This window comes from Mus musculus, chromosome 9 (genome assembly GCF_000001635.26).
Source record: "Mus musculus strain C57BL/6J chromosome 9, GRCm38.p6 C57BL/6J".
NCBI lineage: Eukaryota > Metazoa > Chordata > Mammalia > Rodentia > Muridae > Mus > Mus musculus.
The window spans coordinates 63492826-63512550 of NC_000075.6; the positions used below are offsets into that span (position 1 = coordinate 63492826).

Consider the following 19725-nt stretch of genomic DNA (forward strand, 5'->3'; position numbering starts at 1 on the left):
AAAATGGGTAAAGGGGAAAATGGCTAAGTTCTTATGTTTAATTAGATTACTCACAATTATTGAGGCAATGAGAGACAACACACATTTGAGAATTAATTCAGAGAATGAAGGCAATAGTAAAAGTGATTTTACACTTACCTGATTAGACATCTCTCTCTGATATTGTTACAGTACCTTTTAACTTTCCTAAACATTCTGTGGTGATGAGTCAATGCCTCTTTGAGCTCACCTTGTAAAGCCCTATCACATTCTCCAGGAGGCACTTGGGTCAGTCAGTCACCTGAGAGTGGTTCCCATCACTGCTTACAAGGCTTCAGAGGGGAAGCTGTTCTGAGCACACTGTGGTGGCTGCTCCTCCTTTGTAATGCTATGCTTGTTTGCTGACCTAGTTCTCTAATGATCTAAGTATGGTTTATTCTGCCTTTCTAAGTTTGGAAGCCCTGGATTCAGATCTTCCCTTTTGGGTGATATTTAAATGAATATCAAATTCTAACATTCTAACAGTAAGACAAAATAATATGAGAGACTGAAGATTTACCCTCTAACAAAATAGAAAGCAGCCACAAGAAAGACTGTGAGCACAGAAAGCAGACTGTGTCGCCAGCATGTGTCAGGAAGGCGTCTCTCCTACAAGTGTGTTTTAAGTCTTCATCCCTACTAACTGAAACACATCCCCTGACTCAGAAGCAGGGAATCTTGCATTTGTGCAAGTGGATTCACAAACCTTAGCAAGCAGTGTACACCCAGCAACTGAGCTTCTTGGGACCCAGTGGGTGAAGCGCGGGGAGCTGGCTTCATTAGACAACAGGAGGACAAACAGTGGCTTGCTACCAGCCACCAGGGAAAAATGAAAATTTGTGTTTTGTTCCAGTGAGGCCTTTCTGTTTTGAAATATGCCTATGTCTCCATACTGAACTTTCAAAGGTGACTAGGCTTTTTAGCATCTGATTATTTGTGTGACTTTGCTTCAGGTCTTAACTGCAAACAGCCAAAGCTCAGTTCAAAATTAGGAAAATAGGAAAAAGAGATGATCTTTGTGTTGTGTGTCGGTGCCTACACCAGGTCCTGCCTACATTTAAGACTAGTGTCTGCGTAAGACTCTACAGCAGCGCCCAACCCACACACAGCACTGCTTTCATCTGTTGTCTACAATGTACCAATACGAGAATTCACAGCATCATGTCACAAACTGCTATGCAAATGATGCTATTTGTAAGTATTAACATAATTCAGTGCTTACAGTCATATTCTCATTTCTAATAATTCTTTCAGAATGGAGTCTTTCTCTGGACTCTTAGCCTGCAGGATAGTCTTTCATCAAGAAGCTGAAATTTTTAATAACCTGCCAGCATATGTTTTGTATGTGCCAGGCTAGGCTTGGTGACACAACATCTTCATTATGAAAAGAAACAGGTCTACAGACTGTAATAGGACATTAAAACACGCTTGTGCTCATAAAGTAATGCTTTGATGTCTAAATGCACAGCATCACAATGGTCTCCTGGAACAAAGGTGCATTCCACCTAAATTCTCAATAAATACCCTCAGGTCACCTCCACTCAGAGCAGGGTTTCCCTTTGAAGGCATAAGCTGCCCTTGAGTCCCCACAAGAGGGGAGAGAGTGCACACATGCCTTGTTTTAATTTTTATCTTTGGCTTCTCACACTTCACAGCCAAGCACAACCCATACATTATAGCAGGATTTCTGAATAATTATTTTTCCCTGTTAAGTTTTTAAAAATGATTTAAAGAGATCATTAATTATTTAAGAGTTTCAAATTTAATAACATTAACAACAGTGCTAAATGTATTTGGTAACAATTTAAAATAATTGAAATTAAATAATCAGCAGCGAGGCTCTAAGCACAGTTCAGCCAATGTCAGGACTGTAAATATTCTTAAAACTCAAAGTCAAACATTGTACATCTATCATAGTCTAATGTCAGATAATTCTTTAAAAATTATTGGTTTGAAACACTGAGGCCAGAAAACACTGTACACGGTAGTGTTTCAATTCTTTAAATGAAAGTGCTAGACTTTTCCATGGTTTAAACTCAACAGCTTTGCTTCAAAAGGACAAAATCCTGTTCAAAGAGAACGTAACAGAAACCTCTATGGGCCTCAAAATTAAATACATTTTCTTTGCTTTATTTTTTTTCTAGAAGAGTAATTCACTGTGGTGTCCTTTAAATAATATGTGAAGAGCTAGCCATGACAGCCACTGCGTTTAGTCCACTCACTGTTGGAGGGAGAAGAAAGCCCAGAATAGATCATGGGAGGACCGACCCATTTATCAAAGGGAGCTCTCCCTCCTGACTGGTCTCGAGATGTATTCATCATCTCACTTGCCCAGGAATAATGTGGCTCCCACCAGTGTGCCCTTCCTTTCTATCACTTGTGTCTTGATTCATAGACTTCTGTAGTGGGATGCGCAAAGCAGATGCAAATCACTGCACAGTCCACCGCTATGCCTGCTGGGAGTGAAGGAACCAGTTAAGGAGTTTGTCTTTCAATCTTCTTTTTTCTAGCAGGTCACCCAAAACAGGGTCATGCAATAAAGAGAAGCTGAGTATAAGGATACAGTGTGGGACAGTGTTTAGAGATCAGGTTAAACATCAGCCACATACAACTATTAAGCAAAATTGGAACAGATTGGGCTGTATAAATTCATCTCACCAACATATATGGAAAGGTTTACACACCTCCACTCAGAGCCAGAGTCACTGAGCACAGCTTTGCTGGGAATTTTCTTCTGGGGTCTATTCTTCTCTGAGCATCTCACAGGAACTGGTAGTAACATAAATTTCTTTGGAATATCTTCAAAAACATGGCTTTTGACAGAATGCTATTATACATTAGCTTCCAGTGAGCACCATTTAATAATAGAATTTCTCCTAATAAAATACAGCTATCTTAATTCCAGCAGTTGATAGAAGCACAGGGTGTGCTCAGGGCGGAGGCCAAGACTCTCAGTGCTCCCCGAATGTGGCATTTTAGTTATTGCTTAGCTATCATAATTATTTTGAAGATGTGGGAGAAAAAAACCATTTTGAGCCCCCAAACTGTACATTTAACTAACCCAATGAGCCCATTTCTGCTCTTCATTTAGACTGAAGCCCAGGAAAGGCTGCAATGATAGATAACAGCTGAGTCAGGGAGAAAGGATTATCACCTAACTGTCCACAGCACTGTGGTGTAAGTTACCACTGAACACTCACTTGTGCCCACTTCTTCTTCCAGTCCTCATGGCCAAATCTGTTTCTTTCCTTCAGCACCCAGTTGTAGCACTGTAGATGGGAAGGAATGTCACAAAATGCTGTCCCATTTCCTCCAAATTCCGTGTTCATTTTAAAGACCCAGCGTCGGATTCCCAGGTTATCAGTCACCAACTGGCTCAACTGTTCTATCATCTGGGGGGCAAAGTTACAGCAACAATAAAAAGCACATTTTGTTTCTGTTCTAGCAACTTCCTTGTGGTGCTTCGAGTGTCTTTACACAGTCTGTTCATTAGGTTCCCTGTGACTCATTAGTACAAATTCAATTAGTTTTAAGTGATGTATGATATAGAGAAATCACTAGCCAATGGGATAAAAGCCATTTTTAAAATGCAACCACATTTGTGAGAAATTGAAAACTACTATTATAATACTGAGTTATGAAGGAAAAAGGAAAACTTTTAAACATCTATAACTGAATCCAGGTATTGTCTCCTTTCTTTCATAATAGCTTAGGTGTTTTACTGATTTTTCAAACGATTTTTTTATATGTTCAAGACAATAAAAATATTGTTCTGAAAACTTCATTGAGATTTTAAATACAGTAATCTAAAACAATACTGTAATGTATAAGACATTTTTCCTCACTAACATACATTTGTTTGGCCATTTGGCCAAGTTGACTGTATTATTGACATGAACAAATGTATTATAGAGAATGACAGATAACAGAGATAAAAAAAAAAACACTTGCAGAAACAGCCTTCCTAGAATGTCAGCTGCCCTGCATTTGATATAAAACAATGCTGTCTGAATAACTGGCCTTAAATAGATGAAATTTTAAGAGATAGAAATCCATGCTTTAATCCCAAAATAATAGTAAGATCAATAACTAACATTACTGAACACTCAGTAGGAACCAGCGCTTGGCTCATGTATCCTATATGTGAGTTTCCCACTTAATATAATAACCTATAATGAAGGTGCCATTAGTGATTGCACTTAATACTAAGAGGCTGAGTAATTTGACTTGCCCATCATCATAAAGCACTGAGTGGCAGAGCAACACTATCCTTGGATTGCTATGACCCCAGACCTTACACTCATTTGTTGTCCATGGGCTGTGTATCTAAGCCTGCAGACAGCTGGAGAAGGAGGAAGTATAGAAAGAGGTCAGAGGACGAGCTAGAGGAATAACTTGTATACCAGTCAATAAGACATTTGTGCTGTATTTGAGTCAGACAAAAGTTTCCATAGCAAGACTACTTAATTCTATATAAGAGCATTTTATTATAGCTTTGAAGAAAAATAGCTCATTGGATCACAAAACGGCTTTGTTGTCTGTACCTCCCAGAAGGCAAAAACAACACTGAGCATGTGTCTCATGTAACTACCCATGCTATTCTTGGCTGTGACATCCTCGACTTGGAGTAATATTCTTGTTCTCTATTGTCTTAGTTAACATTATCATTACTGCCATGAAGTACCATGACCAAACAACTTGGGGAGGAAAGGGTTTGTTCAGCTTACACTTCCACATCACTGTCCATCACTGAAGAAATCAGGACAGGAACCCAGAGGCAGGAGCTGATGTAGAGGCCATAGGAGAAGTGCTACTTATTGGTTTACCTCACATGGCTTGCTCAGCCTGCTTTCTTATAGAACCCAAGACCACCAGCCCAGGGATGGCACCATCCACATTGGGCTAGGCCTTCACACATCAATCACTAATTAAGAAAATGCCCTACAGACACGCCTATAGCCAGATCTTATGGAGACGTTTTCTCAATTGATTTCCTTCCTCTCAGATGAGAACAGGTTGTGGCAAGTTGACATTAAACTGTGCAGCACATCTATTCCTTTGTCTACCAAATTAATTCTTTTTTTTTTTTTAACTAAAGAGAATATTTTTCTGCTGAGGTCTAAAACTGCAAAGTTAAAATGGTTTTATTTAAACGCACAGTGTGTTATCCTGAATTGTGTCTATTTGGCAAAGGATTTTGAGGATGCTACATGACATGGCAAAATGGAGGAGATATATCATAGTAGATACAGTTGGAGTCCTCAGACAACTCATAAAACTATGGGTTATTCAATAAAGGTGAAAATAAATTGTATAAACTCCCTAATTATCAAGTAGTATTTATTGATAATTTGGATGTTTAAATGACAGTGCTCTTGTCTACATACTGTATGGCTATGAACACAGCCAAAGGAGGTTCCTAATGTGTCCACCAGGGTTGCAGCTTTTCTTTCTCCAGTTAGCTGAGGTGCTATTTCTATTAATCATATATTGCTGTAATCTGTGTGTCCTGTGATCACAAGTTATACAAGTAGAAGTGCTATTTAGCCTCTTAATATTGGGTAAAACATTATTTTGCTAGTTTAAGGAAAGGTATTCCAGCAAAGCCTTTAAAAATTGTGTATTTAGATATGCTGTATACTTGGAGGCTTCAAATACTATCAGAATCAGTGTTTCCTCCAAATCCTATTATTTGTTGCTTCTGAGACTCCTATAAATGGGTGCCTGTGGATGGATCCCCTACAGTAATGAAAACGATCAATAGTATTGTAAAGACTACACCACTGGAAAGAATTATGTGTTATCTTTAAGTGAAAATTGAACAGTGCTTTAAAATAGCATTGCCATTTTTGATTATTTAACCAAAGCTGTCAATATTTCATACAGAGCACATGCCAGAAAGGGACTTACATGGTTATTTTATGGATCAGAACAGGAAATGCTCACTGTTAGATTAGAAAATTCAGTCATAAACCATATGACTTTATGCTATTTCCAAACATTTATCATTTTCTGTTTGAGTCTGTTTTTAAAAATGTAATGTTTTTAGTTGTGATTCACTTCAGGCTTGTGAAAAGCAGATGCAGAAAAATTACCACTGTGAAAATCCAACTAAGACCCAGGAATACTTATTAACCTAAATTAAAATAATCACATCTTTCACCCACTTTAAATTTACAATGTACATCAATTAAAAGTCAGGATTGATTCCTCACCATCTGCACATTCACAATACTGAAAGGCTCCGATTGATTGGGTAGAGCCATTACTGTCTGGGAAGGCCTCCGTGGAGAACCTCAATTCTTGCTGACATTAGATGCATGGCTTCCAGGTAAGCACAGAACTCAGATACAGTCTGGCTTACTGCTGTACCACCAATATATATTTTATGCCAGATAACATCCTGAGGGTCTATGAGAAGGGTTTAGTCTACTTCTGGATGCTAGGCACTAGACAGAGTTTGTAGTATATTAAATGTACCCAGACCTTTATCCACAATTAATGTCTAAAGTTCTAAAATATCTCAGAACATAGATATTTTCTTTATTAAATAAATATATTTAATTGCCTGTGCTATTGTCAATGAAGATGGAACTAATACTCAATACAAATTTTGTACATGCATTTTGAAGACATGGAGATTGTTTAGTGTAGTTTGTGTGTTCCGTTGTATCATTTAAAAATCTGTTTTTCTCACATTAAATCTATCAGCCAAAGAACCCTATTAGGAAGCAGAATTAAGCAACTGGCCTTGTTACCTCCCCTTTCCAGTGGAAGCCGGGTCATCACTCCTCAGCTAGAACCCCAGACCATCTCTCTATAAGCCAGTGTGTTGGCCAGGAACTCTCTATAGCAGGACTCCAACACTTCAGGGCAACTTAACGCATTCATAGCATCTTCAAAGTAGTCTCACTAAAGTGTGATTTTCCCAAAGGGTTCATTTTGGTTTCAGTGACTGTGTTGTGCAGAACATCTTGACTTAAGCAACTGAGAGTAGAGGGAGATCCCCCCTTCTGACCCGTATTAGCGGCCTCCATGCTTATGGTTCTTTAATTTTTCAAGAAGAGGGGAAGGATATACTTTATGATTGGCTCAGAGAATGAATCGGTCAAGAGAAGTTCAGAAACAGAGGTTAGGGAATATTAACAGCCAGCAGTTAATCTTTTAATTCTCTTTATCATGTAAACGGATGGCAGTTACCTGGGAGAATACCTGCTGGAGCTGGATCCGAATGGACCGTTTCTAGAGGCCGATGGAGGAGTGAAAAGCCACAGAACGGTCCAAGGGAAAACCCCAGTGGTTTTATTCCTGAAGCCGTTTCACTTCCTGTTTCTGGGCTAAGTACCCTACTCTTTTCAAAGCCATTCCTAAAGAGCTGAAGTATTTGTCTCTGGAGTCAAGGATGCATACAGTACTCTTCGGTCTCACCTAATACTCAAAAGCTTTCAGGCCCCCTTCTTTTCCAAAACACATTCTTGTGTTCTTAGGTTTCTATTAAATTGCTGGGTGATGACCGTGATGATGAACTGATAGATATGAAGTTGCTGAATACTGACAGTAAATTAGTCCTGGTGAGTAAGTAATTTAACAACACTCAGTAACTTAACCTGAAAGGTAAATATTATGGAACTTTTAGTAATTTCTATAATGCCAGTAGAAAGGTTCTCTAAAATCAGACCTTGTGGTTCAGACATGTAATCAAAGACTCTGGGGAAGATGAGGCAGGAAGACCCTAAGCTCAAGACCAGCTTGGGTAACTTAATGAAAGGTTGTCTCAGAAAGTTAAAAAGAGCTGAGGATAAGGTCCTGTCATGCTTACCTACCATGGGAGAGGCCCTGGGCTCCGTTCACAGAATAGAAAACAAAGAGAACCCAAACAACATGAGGCTTAGTGAAGATCTCTTCAGAGTGACTCAGCATTCACACAGTCTTCACTGGGCAGGGCTGGAACCACATTACCTGAAGTTGTACAAGGTCAAGGGGACAGAAAATACTTGAGTAAAGAAAGCTACCCTACATACCTGTTGGTAAGTATAGATGTCATATATTCCAGGAGGCATTGGCACATTAGCATTATCAAAGATCCGCTTGCTTCCAGACTTGGCACTGTACAGGTGAACCAGCTCAGGCTCTGAGCCCAGGATGGGGACATTCAGCATATCGGCCACAGCTAAGTCGTCTCTGTGGAGGATCCCGCCCACGATGTAGGCCTCTTCTCCTCGGATGAGATTTTTTATTCTTTTGATTGCCTTGGGACTGTACATCAGGTGAGTGGCCAGGCACATGTGATGCTTCTGAGGGACAATCAAACCACTCCTCTTAAAAGGAATCTTTTTCTAGGCCCTACCCCAATTTGTTATATTGTACATAATAAATACATTATTAATAGCAGGCTGGGTTATGACCTATCCTGTTGTTTAGCAGTTTAAATTGATAAAAGCTGTTGGGGTGAGGTTCCATAATCGCTCACATCTTTAGTGTGTTGGAAATAGGCTCACTGGGAATAGAACTAATTACTACACATCTGTATTTATTTGATCCACGTGGAATTATCCTTCTGTCAGAAGGAAAAGAGGCTGGCAGCCTTTGGATAATAGTGATTCATCTCCACAACTCTTCTGGCATGGTTTAACACTAAAGCGTCTGGAAAATCAATACCAAAAAAAATGAAGAAGGGCCCAGTATTCTTCTCTATACAGACTCTATATAGACTCCTAATCTGGCAGCACTTTAAATTTTTCCAAAGGAGCAAGGCATTTAACATGATAGCCTCCTCCCACATTTTACCACAAAACCCTTTTCAGTTAGCATGTGCTTTACAGTAATTATCAATGGTTCTAGCCAACACTTGGGAAAGCACTCCTGAAGAGAAAATATTTGAAAATGTCAGCAATATTCAAAATTTTTTCCAATACAAACTTTAAAAAACCCTATTTTGACTAGGTAGACATGGCTCAGAAATTCCTGTGGCTGACTCATTCAATCCAAAAATTCTATTCATGTCTAGCAGGGGGAGAGGACAGCTAGATGGTCAGCGCTCACCAAACCTCATACACCACATTTCAGCACATATAAGACCTCCCTCCCTCCCTCCCTGCCTCCCTCCCTCCCTCCTTCCCTCCTTCCCTCCCTCCCTCCCTCCTCCTACCCTTCTCCCTCCCTGTCTGTCTCTCCCTCTCTCCTCCCTCTCTGCCTCTTTGTGTCCCTCTCCTTTCCTCCCTCCTTCTCTTCCTGTCTGTCTGTCTCTCCCTCTCTCCCCCCTCTGTCTCTCTATCCCTCCCTCCTCCCTTCCCTCTCTCCTCTCTCTTTCTACATGTTTTAATCTATAGTTAAGTTATTTGTTTTCTACAAGTCTCCATTTCCTCGTCTGTAAGATGAGGATAGCAGTACCAGCCTTAGGGATGTTGTGAGGACTGGATGAGATAATGCACTGTCGAGTATTGATCTAGTACATGGGGCACGGTGAGCACCTGATGAATGGCACAGCAACCATCATGAAAAAGGTAGAGTAGGCAGAGGCTGAAGTACATTTCAAAGCACAGTGAGGCTTACATAAGGTGAAGAGGGACATGGAAAAGCCATTGCCCAAGGATGGAATATTAGAACCTTAGACTAAGTCTACTGTAAGGGTGCTACAGTGCTTTCATTCCCTATTATAGAAGGGATAGCATGAAACCCAAGGAAGTGCTGAGAGTTTGTAAGCAAATACAGCTGGGCTTTGAATCCAGTTCTAATATATATATGTGTGTGTGTGTGTGTGTATACATATATATACATACACATATATATACACATATGAATTTATATATGACCTAGATTCCATAAGCCCATTTCTTTATGTATTAGAACTAGAGTGAAAAAATTACCTGGATGCTAGAGTTGCTCCAAGGATGAAATACGATCATGAAATGAATAACATTGGGAAAATAATAAAAATGATAGTAATAGTAATTTTTAATAGAGAAAACCTTCTTAAAAATAAAACAATTAAAATGTCATGCTGATAATACAGTGTAAAGGTACTGGATCCTTAAGGGAATTCAAGGGGTTTTAGAAGGTAGCACCTTGCATAATTTTAAGGAAATTTATGTAAACACAGAAATGTGAATGACTGTGTTTAAGAATATCCAGTGCATCTGTTCATAAATGCTTTCTGGATCTATAACTTCCAAGTGTGTGACAAGAGATATGAGCTAGAAATCAGTCTTGAATGAATCTGCAACTTGCTGGGTGATTTAGAGCAGGACTGCTTCAAGTTTTTCCTGCTTGTCATCCCTATTCCCAGGAGAAACTTTATGCAACTCCAAGCATTTATAAAATAGTTATACAAATCAAACTTGTATTAATAATAAATCAAAATTTTATTTTGAAAGTTATTTGGTGTATATATATAATTTTATCACTTATTAAAGATAAAAGCAAATTCATATACTAATGAGATTATATGCTTGTCCATTTTTTATAAAAAATTAAGTCTTGGGGAATATGCTGCAAGGCATAGAACATTTTCACTATTTTCTCAGAGTTTATCAATATTTTCATTTTATTGTCATCAATGTTGAAAATGCTACTTTGCATAAATACAAAATACCAAAAATGTTCATAGGGACATTTCAGAAATTATTATCCCAAGCCAAAATTAAATGAAAGATTTTTAAAACTATGACTCAACAACTCAGCAGCATTTTAAACACATTTTTATTAGTGTGTGTGCCTTATGTGCAGAGTGTTTGTTTCTGCAGGGACCCGTGGAAGGCAGAAGAGCTCATGTGATCCCCTCAGACGGGAGTCAGAGGTGCTTGTGAGCCGCCGGGTGGATAAGGAACCTAACCCGGGTCTTCTGGAAGAGCAGTCAGCTGAGCTGTCTTTCCAGTCGCTGACAGCAATTTTAAAGATCAGTCTAACAGAATGCAGTGCAGAGACACAAGTTTGATACTTACTTGCTGGGGAATGATGGTAGGAAAGTATCAAATGTCTTTGATTTCTGTAATTAAACCATATTCCTATAAAAGCAGGAAAATTTGTATGTACAGTGTGTTTGTTAGTTTTTGTTTGCTTAACCCAAGCTAGAGTCATCTGGGAAGAGAAACCTCAACTGAGGAAATGCCCCCATTAGATCGGCCTGTGGGTAAAGGCATGTTCTTGATTGAAGATGGATGTGAGAGGCCCACACTGCTGCTCCTGCAGAGGACCTGGGTTAGTTTCCCAGCAATCACATGGTAGCACACAGCTGCCTCACTGGGGGTAATGCTGCATTGGGCAGGTGGTCCCGACTTGTATGAAAAAACAGGCTGGGGCAAGTCATAGAAAGCAAGCCAGTCAGCAGGTGTCCTCTATGATCTGTTTCAAGCTCACCCAGGTTCCTGCCTTCACTTCCTGCACTGATCTTCTTCATGATAGACTCTAAGTTCTACAATAAAATAAACCCTTTCCTCTGCACATTGCTTGTGGGCAGTGCTTATCATAACAATAGAAACTTTAAGACATAGAGTAAAAACACTGTAATTCATAATACACCTTGGTCTCCAGATGAGAAGAGGTATTTTAGGCAGTGTTCGATAGCACTGTTTGGGACTGGAGGATGGCTCAGTAGTTAAGAGCACTTGCTGCTCGTATAGAGGACCCGGGTTAGGCCCCCAGCAATCACATAGGAGCACACAACTGCCTGAAACTCTGGCTTCAGTGGATCTAACGCCCTCTTCTGGATTCAGTTGGCAGCAAGCACAGATGAGACACAAAGACATACGCAGGCAAAACATGCAAACACATAAGCAACACAAAAAACCAAGTTTCAGTTTGTTTATGAAGGCATGTAAAGTGCAGAGTATACAGGTTGTGTAGTCAGCATTGAGTCTACAGGACATTTGTGCTGTGTGACATAAACAAGAGTCACTGACTTTGAATTAAGTATTGGGCACAGCGTGTTTAGCAGTATCTTGGTGTCTGTTTCCACGGATTCTCGTTCAGTTCAAGGCCTTGAGTTAAGAAGCTGAACATGGAGCACTCTGCCTTCCTGAAACTCAGCTCCTTCCTTATAGTCAAGTGTCTTTCCAGCTCTGAGAGAACTCCTAAGTAAAGCCAGAGCACTTCCATATTTATTATGAAATGTTTAAGTGCGTAAAATTTGCAGTGTGGATGTATGTAACACTACTGAACTGAACTCTTAAAAGTGGCTGCGATGGTAGAACTTTATCTTGTACTTCATCCCCCAAAAAGGGGGCAGGGGAGGAAAAACCCAGAGTTCCTCTGAGAAGATTTAGCTAATTTACTGTTGGGCCCTCCTCCACGTGAGGAAGTGAAGTCTGGGCCTCCGATCTCCCGCAGTCTAACCTCCAGTTTCTTCTGCTATTGGCACTTGGTTTCAGCTGTGCTTACTGATCGCCTGCCCCGCCTTCCCAATTGCTTTTCTCTCCCACAAATTACTTCTGTGTGGAAATATGAAACAAATAAAGCACACCCAGAACTGCCGACTTGATGTACAGCAGGAATTTGACGATAGAATAAGAAGTTCAAAGCTGGACTTGCAAAGATGACTCGGGAGAGCATTTACTGCACTTCCAGAGGACTCAAGTTTAGTTCCCAGCACCCGCACCAGGTGGCTCACAACAACTCTAACTCTAGAGGATGCAGCAACATCTTCTGATCTCAGTGAGCTCTCATTCTCTCTCTCTCTCTCTCTCTCTCTCTCTCTCTCTCCTCTCTCTCTGTCTGTCTGTCTTAAAAATAAAATAAACCCTTAAAATAGCAGCTCAAATTGTTTATCATATCATCTCTCTTTTGGTCTATATAGCAGTCCTTGCTATGTAGATGAATGATTTGTCTGACGTTATACAGCTCTGATCATAAAGTAGAGGATGTGACTCCAGTTAGCACAGCTGGTATGCCCATCCTACAAAACAAGAAGTGAAGGCCTGGGTGCTTATGAACTGTGAAGAGAGCAAAGCAGATAAAGAACCAAGTTCAAGCTCTGAGTACTTGTCCCAGCTAGGGTAGATTTCTGTCTCCTCTAGATGTACACATCTCAGTTGACAGGCATGCTCTCCTGCTCCATGTCATGTCTGGGCATGCCAGCTGTTGTCTTCAGGCACCATGACACCATGATAGTATCCTCAGTGTGTGCTTTAAGACGCAGGTGTGAGTAAGTGGTGGCAGAGGGCATGCCACCGACCTGAGGTCTTGTGAAGCCATTAAGAGAAAATCTGCTTCATCAGTTCTAGACGGGAGATTATCCTAGATGACAAAGGTCTAGACTGTTCCTAATTCCCTTCCTTATGGCTAGTTTTCTTTACCACCACTTGTTTCTTATTTTTGACCTGTGACAATGAATGCCTTCCGAAACATAAAAATACTCCAAAATTGGCATGATGACTCTCGCACACTTACAAGCACACTTACCATTACAAATCTTAGCTTTATATAGTAACTTTGAGAGATGCACAAACAGATTTTTGGCATGCTTTAAAAAAATCTCCTCAAAGCCATCCATTTGAATGAAAATCAGCACTGACACAATCTCTCAGACCCATTAAAAAGAAATAAAGCAATAGCTAAACAGGAGCAGAACTGATTTGAAAGGGGGAGCTTAATTTTTGTGTTTTAAAAAGTTGATTGCCTATGAGAGATTAATCACTCAAATAATTTGAATTTAAGCTTCAAGCGGCAATATTAAGCACTTCAAATCTGCATACCTGTCTCTGCCAACCAGGATGCAGACCTGCCACTGCCATGGCTGGAGCTCATGCTGTCAAGGGTGCTGCTACTTGGCTCTAGCTTGGAAGTGGAAAGGCCACTGCCAGGGCAACCTTGTCGGGGAGAGACGTGGGGAGCACTCTGGAATTACCCAGTCCATCCCCTGTCTCATATGAAGAACAGAGGACAGGAACACTAAAAGAGGCTTGCCCAAGGTCACTGGGTCATCCACAAATAAAGCAGTTATCCCAGTGTGTAACCGTGACCTACAGGAGACAGACTGTGGTTCACAATCTGGTCCTACTATGGACACTGAGCTAGAAAATGAGTTTTGGTTTCTGTAGCCATAAAAGAACAGCAATGATTTCAGTGCTGCCACATTGTATAAAACTCAAATGAAAAATGCATGCCAAGAATCCAATAAGTGTTACTTTACCTACCTACCATCCTCACCACAAATCCCCCTTTCTGCTCAGTGCCTATTCCATTTCAGATATGCACACACGCTATTGGCAGCCAGCAGGTGTGAACGTGAGTTTCTGCCTCTGAGAATAGCAACAGTTTAACCACAAATGGTTTTTGGTGTTTTTCTTCTTTGCTTCCTAACATCCATATCAATTGTGTCATCGAGGGCATGAGATAGGCAGGAAGCACCAGAGATCCTGCACTTGATGGAGGGTCTGAGAAGACCCCAAGTGTATAAGGATGTTGTGATAGTTTGTGCTTCTCCTCCCTCTCCGCAGCAGGATGTGCCAGTGAGGCAGAGCTGAGCAGAACACTGTGGGGACTGCTGAGGTGTCCTCGGGTGAGATGCTGCTCTGGATAAAAGAGGGGCCGCTAAAGGCGCTTCACAAGCATGTACACAGCTGAAGGCTACAGCAGCATCCCCTCCCGAAACCCCTGCTGCAACTTCCTCAGGTTCAACCTCCCTCCCACTAGTTTCTCTGCTAATCGGTAGAGCACCGAGTATGGGGTGCCTCATCTATGAATGGAGAGTGTTATCTGCTGGCAAATGCAATCTTCCTTTTTTGAAACCAACTTCAAAATGGGATAACAGAAAGGGTTGGGGGAGTTGAGGTCTGGTTAGAATGTGAGAAGTCCCATTCAGCTCATCTGCTGTGCTGCCATCTACTAGGACTCTGCCTCGTGGTTCCAGCGACCTCTCAGCAGCTCTTTCCATCCACTATAAATCAGTACATTAAAATGTGAGCCTTGTTCATACAGAACCATGTGATGTGGAACATCAAGGCCACTTTCCCTAAAGGAATAAAAATATGGACTAACGAGGAATGCCTATGTGAACGTCAGAAACTGGAGGCCCTGATCCACACTCTGTCCCTGAGTAGCTTTATGGCTGGATAGGCCAGCATTTGGTGAGGGTATAAGGAGACCCCAAGAGTATAAGGGAGCCTTTCACTGTCCACCGAGATTAAGAAAAGGGGTGATAAGAGTTATAAATCTACCCATTTGACTGTACCTCCCAGGAGCTGCAATTAGGCTCTACTTACAGAAACAGGACAGGGGCAACTCAGCTAAGTTTGAAAGTTAAACTGTGGTATTTATTTCCTACAGTCCAACTAGTAGTCTAATCAGCAAAGCTGTTAAACTTGCAATAATATTTCACTGATGTGTACCAGAGCATTGCAAGTTATAAAATTTCCAATTTAATTTTACTACATCCCTGAAGCCATAGTAATTAGAAGACAAACTCACAGTGAAGACGTTTACAGCTTCAGGGGTGATAATTCTGAACCTGTTCTGCAGGTCAGTCCGATCCCCGTAGTACCCCGTTTTGACAGCTGCTTGTAGACTCAGGAGTTTCCTGTAGTACAGCTTTAACTCATCCGTCATAGGATGGGAACAGATGTAGATGACATTGACGTTGGCATCTAAGAAATAGCAGGCACAAAGTTAATTACTAATATAAAGGTAAGTGACTCAATTGGAACTCTGGCATCCAATTGATGTTACAGTGGTTTAAAACAAAGAGCACACCCCAAAGCCACACCAAGCTCATTTACATTGGCTTTGCATGTCTCAGTAATCTAAAGCGGCCCTTCTGTACTATGTTTCTCTAATAAAGAAGACACTACCACCAACAAAGGATACAAGACTTTGAGGGACCATGAAGCAAAGGTTCAGATAACGCCCAGGGATCTGACTTAACCATTCCCTTTAACGTCACTGGGAATGAATCCCGTTCAGGTCAGCAAATTATAAAGCAGACCCATTAACTTTAGAAAGCTGATGAAATTTCACTGGCACCCTATGCTTGGATTTGACAGGGTCAGTTCAGGGAAGGACTTGGTAGAATAAATGGGCTCATGATGAGCATCAGTGTTTCCCTCGGAAACCCATCCTATCCTGGACAGGAGTATATTAGCAGGAATATATATATTAGAAGGAATATATTAGGAATATATATACTTCAGTAGCAAATCTAATGATTCCTGGTCCAAAGAAAACATTGCCCCAACTACTTTCTTCCTTAAAGTGTGCTTCTTACCTCACACTTAGAAAAGGTCTTAATTGACTATCTGGTTCAAATGGAATAGTGAGATGAGCTTCCTCACTCTGTGCTGCAGAACATTCTAGAGCATGCAAATGGAAATTAGCAGCCAGTGGAGCTATTAGTTCATAAAATAACTAACTGATCTAGCTATGAATAGGAACAAAGCTTGATATTCCAGGAAACCTAGGGATCGGTGGATGGAGACACCGAGCCTTTAGGAGCAGCCATTTCCTGTGCACAAGTCACGCAGGCACTCCGGGGCATTCAGAGGAGGGACAGCTAAAAGTGTCACCTTGAGCTGTGAAGGTCAGGAGGTGTTGCCAGCCTGATTTGTTCAGTGGGGCAGAATACTCAGAACATGGACTGATTCGATTCTAGCTTACTTCCTAGGTCCCTGGGCACATTATTTAACTTCTCTAAGCACTGGCTCCTTCACTTGTAGAGTGGGGCGTTAAGTCGCCTGTATAAAGGCTTAAGGTATTAAAAGAAAGGAAACACAGGACATGCTGACCGAATGGCACAGTCAGTGTGACTTCCTGCCATGCCCTCTGCAGCTGGGCTCCTTTTGATCAACCCCTTGATTTACTATGATGAAGTGCTGTCATCTGTTATCTCTGCTAAGTTTTCAGTCTATTAATCCAAACTCCCCCACTTTTTCCTTCTGAGACAGGGTTTCATGTAGTCCAGGCTGCCCTTTAACTCACTATGCAGTGGAATCTGGGTTAGAACTCCTGACCCTCCTGCCTCCACTCCCTAAGTGCTGATATTATGGGTTATACTCCCAGGCTAGGCTTCTGCAGTGCTGGAGGTCAAAGCCAAGGCTTTATGCATGCTAGGCAAGCACTCTCCCAACTGAGTTCCCATCAGCCCTCACCAGGCCCCTGAAATTCAAGGTTTATATTCTGCATGTTCCCCAAGCCACAGGACAATGTAGACTACACAGGAATTACTCAATAAGCCCTCATGGGTAGCTGGGGATTTAGAAGAACACAGAGATTTAGATGGTTGGATGTTTTGCTCACTTGGTGAGATAGACGGCACGCAGGAAGAGCCTCTCCCTGTGAAGACAAAGCGTCTCTTAACCTGCCCGGGAAAGGCTGCTGTGGAGGTGCTCCATATGTGTGAATATTTAAGGGGCTACCATTTTATTTTGAAACCAGATTGCCGTATAAACATCAAGATAAAGTAGCTGGACAGACAGTAATTAAATAACTTGTATCCAATCGCTGACTGATCATGTGATTTATTGCTAGCCTTGTGTTTTGGAGAAGAAAGTAAGTGTTTTACCAAACTAGTGGGCCTAAAAGGCAAATGTGTGTTCTTATTATTGCTTTGATTTTTGTGTTTTGTTTTTAAAGAAAAACATAAAATAATAGGATATAAACAGCAAAAATAGCTATAGTAACAGAAGAAGAATTTTGCTTGGAAAGAAATCTCTAGGCTTCAAATAATAAGAAACCAAATGAGAATTGCACTTCTCTTGTTCATTTATGCCAAAGCAATATACATCACTAACTGTAATATACAGGGTAAGTGTGATTTCACTAGGAATCTACAAATTCAATTCACTATTAACTATAGAAAGGATCAGTTATGAAGATGAACGTTTCTTTGGTTGGCAGTCAAAATCAGTTCCTCTGTTACTCATCCAGAAATTGAAAGGTACTAGCTAAAGGGCCTCTACCAGACAATCCTGATGTCACAGACAACATCCAGTGGCAAGGTTTAGCAGTGTGATCAGATAGTCTCTGCTTCCCTCCTGAATAAGCAGGAAGACCACTGCCCTTTACTAGTAATTAACAGAATAAAAGAAGTGGGGTTTTTCCCCAAATCATTTTTCATTTCCTTTTCCTATTTTTATTTCACAAGAAAGCACTGTTACCGTCGGTGGTCCCCTCTGCACTGCCCTGCTCTTGAAGAGACTGTGTGGTCATACTGCTGTGTCAGAGTGATAATGTACCAGAAAATGGCACAATCTCTCAGAACTGTCTATCTTTGAAGGGACAGACAGAACTACGGGATTACTCAAAAACTGTAGCTTAATACTTTTTTCTTCTATAATAAGGAACTTCTATAAAAATACTCCTTTGTGGTGGTTTGTACTATATATAGAAGGGTATATAAAAAGCGGAGGAAAAAATTAATTCAAATAAATCAGAGCAAAGTCTGCCCTCTGCTGCACCTCAGTGGTTCTAGCCAGCCAGGCTTTTAGTTGGAATAGCTCAGCGCTAACAAATCAATCTCACATCACTAAAGGGCTTGCTGTTGTGTAATGCAGAAACACAGCATCGGTGCCTAGATAACATATTAAAGCAATTAGACTATTATTATTTTAGGACACTGTAAATTTCTAGTACTGATGTATTTTTGTTACCAAATGGCATTTATAAAATAATAATGATATTGAAATATCTATGAATCATGTAAAGTATGCCATTCCAGGGAGCCAGCTAAGTTTGCCGTTGATAATATAAAATTCTTCCTTAAGGTATCGCTTAAATAAGGGACAAAGCGATTATATTTTAACAAAGAAGTTCTTCTAAACTTCTAAAAATCTAATTTTTATTTAACCTTTAATTTTGAGCCAGTTCCTCACAAACTGACTTGATTTATTGCATATGCTTATAATCTTTTTTTTTTTTTTAAGCCTTGGCATCTGTGTATTTCTCTCTCCTGGACTCAGGTCTGAGCTGGGAGCTGACTAAAGAGCTCCTCCAGCACTGGACTCTGCAGAGACATCTCCATCTATCCCAGGCTCGCATCTCTAGGAATCCCTTCTACAGGCACAGGCTTTCTCACAGTCACCTTTGCTCCCTCCCACTCTCACAGTGGAGACAACGCTCTTCGCTTGGGCACCACTTTTACTCTGCCCAGAAGACACAATAGACATTTTTGACACATATAAGAGAATTTTGACTCCATTCACTGCAAGAACTCAATAACACAAATTATTTGAGTCTATTGGAGAGAAACTGTTATTCAAAAAAGAATTTAGAAAACTATTTGAGTGATTGTTTGAACATTTTAAAATTCAAGTTGATTTCACTGTAAATATGTTACTTAAAATAATCAGAAAATAATTAGAGTGTTAAGTTCTTTCCTTGTAGAGGGTGGAAATAAGAAATAATGAATACTTTACCAATATCTGCTTTAAGGTTGTGACAGTCATTGATGTAAAACTATTTACTGTACCTATGATGTCGCACAGCCTCCCCAACTGCATGTTCTGTTCTACGTCCAAATCAAAAATGTGTTTTCTCACATACTGGGAGTACCCTAAAAGGCAAACAAAGTGTCAAAACAGAGACAGCATACTGATGTAGAAGAGTGGCAGATGGGAATTTCAGAATGGCACAGTCTGCATTTTTTTTAGGTCAAAATGTATTCCCTCTGCAGCATCTTACAGAAACAATAAACTCCTAAGATTTCAGTCTGTACTTTGCACACAGCCAGGGTGGAAGACAAGCTATGTAGCAAGCTCTGCAATAGAGGCTCTTGTTTTTTTC

General features: G+C 40.6%; 1 protein-coding gene and 1 long non-coding RNA gene across 10 annotated transcripts in view; one reads left to right on the forward strand and one right to left on the reverse strand.

Annotated features, from left to right (window-relative positions):
- The window catches only part of Gm16759, a 134688-nt gene that overhangs the window by 93509 nt on the left and 21454 nt on the right, over positions 1 to 19725 (forward strand). The window lies entirely within an intron of this gene.
- The window catches only part of Iqch (IQ motif containing H), a 181106-nt gene that overhangs the window by 71405 nt on the left and 89976 nt on the right, over positions 1 to 19725 (reverse strand). For 6 of the 8 annotated variants that reach the window (XR_003948058.1, XM_006511557.4, XM_006511554.4 and 3 more), the window contains exons 12-15: positions 19412 to 19495; positions 15421 to 15596; positions 8040 to 8312; positions 3219 to 3410 (exon numbers count right to left, since the gene is read on the reverse strand). Coding sequence is in view for 7 of the 8 variants with exons in the window: in XM_006511557.4 (XP_006511620.1) it covers positions 3219 to 3410; positions 8040 to 8312; positions 15421 to 15596; positions 19412 to 19495 (725 nt within the window). In the remaining variant the exon portion in view is untranslated. The remainder of the gene's footprint in view (positions 1 to 3218; positions 3411 to 8039; positions 8313 to 15420; positions 15597 to 19411; positions 19496 to 19725) is intronic. The other 2 variants (XM_006511553.4, XM_006511555.4) reach the window with 2 other exon arrangements.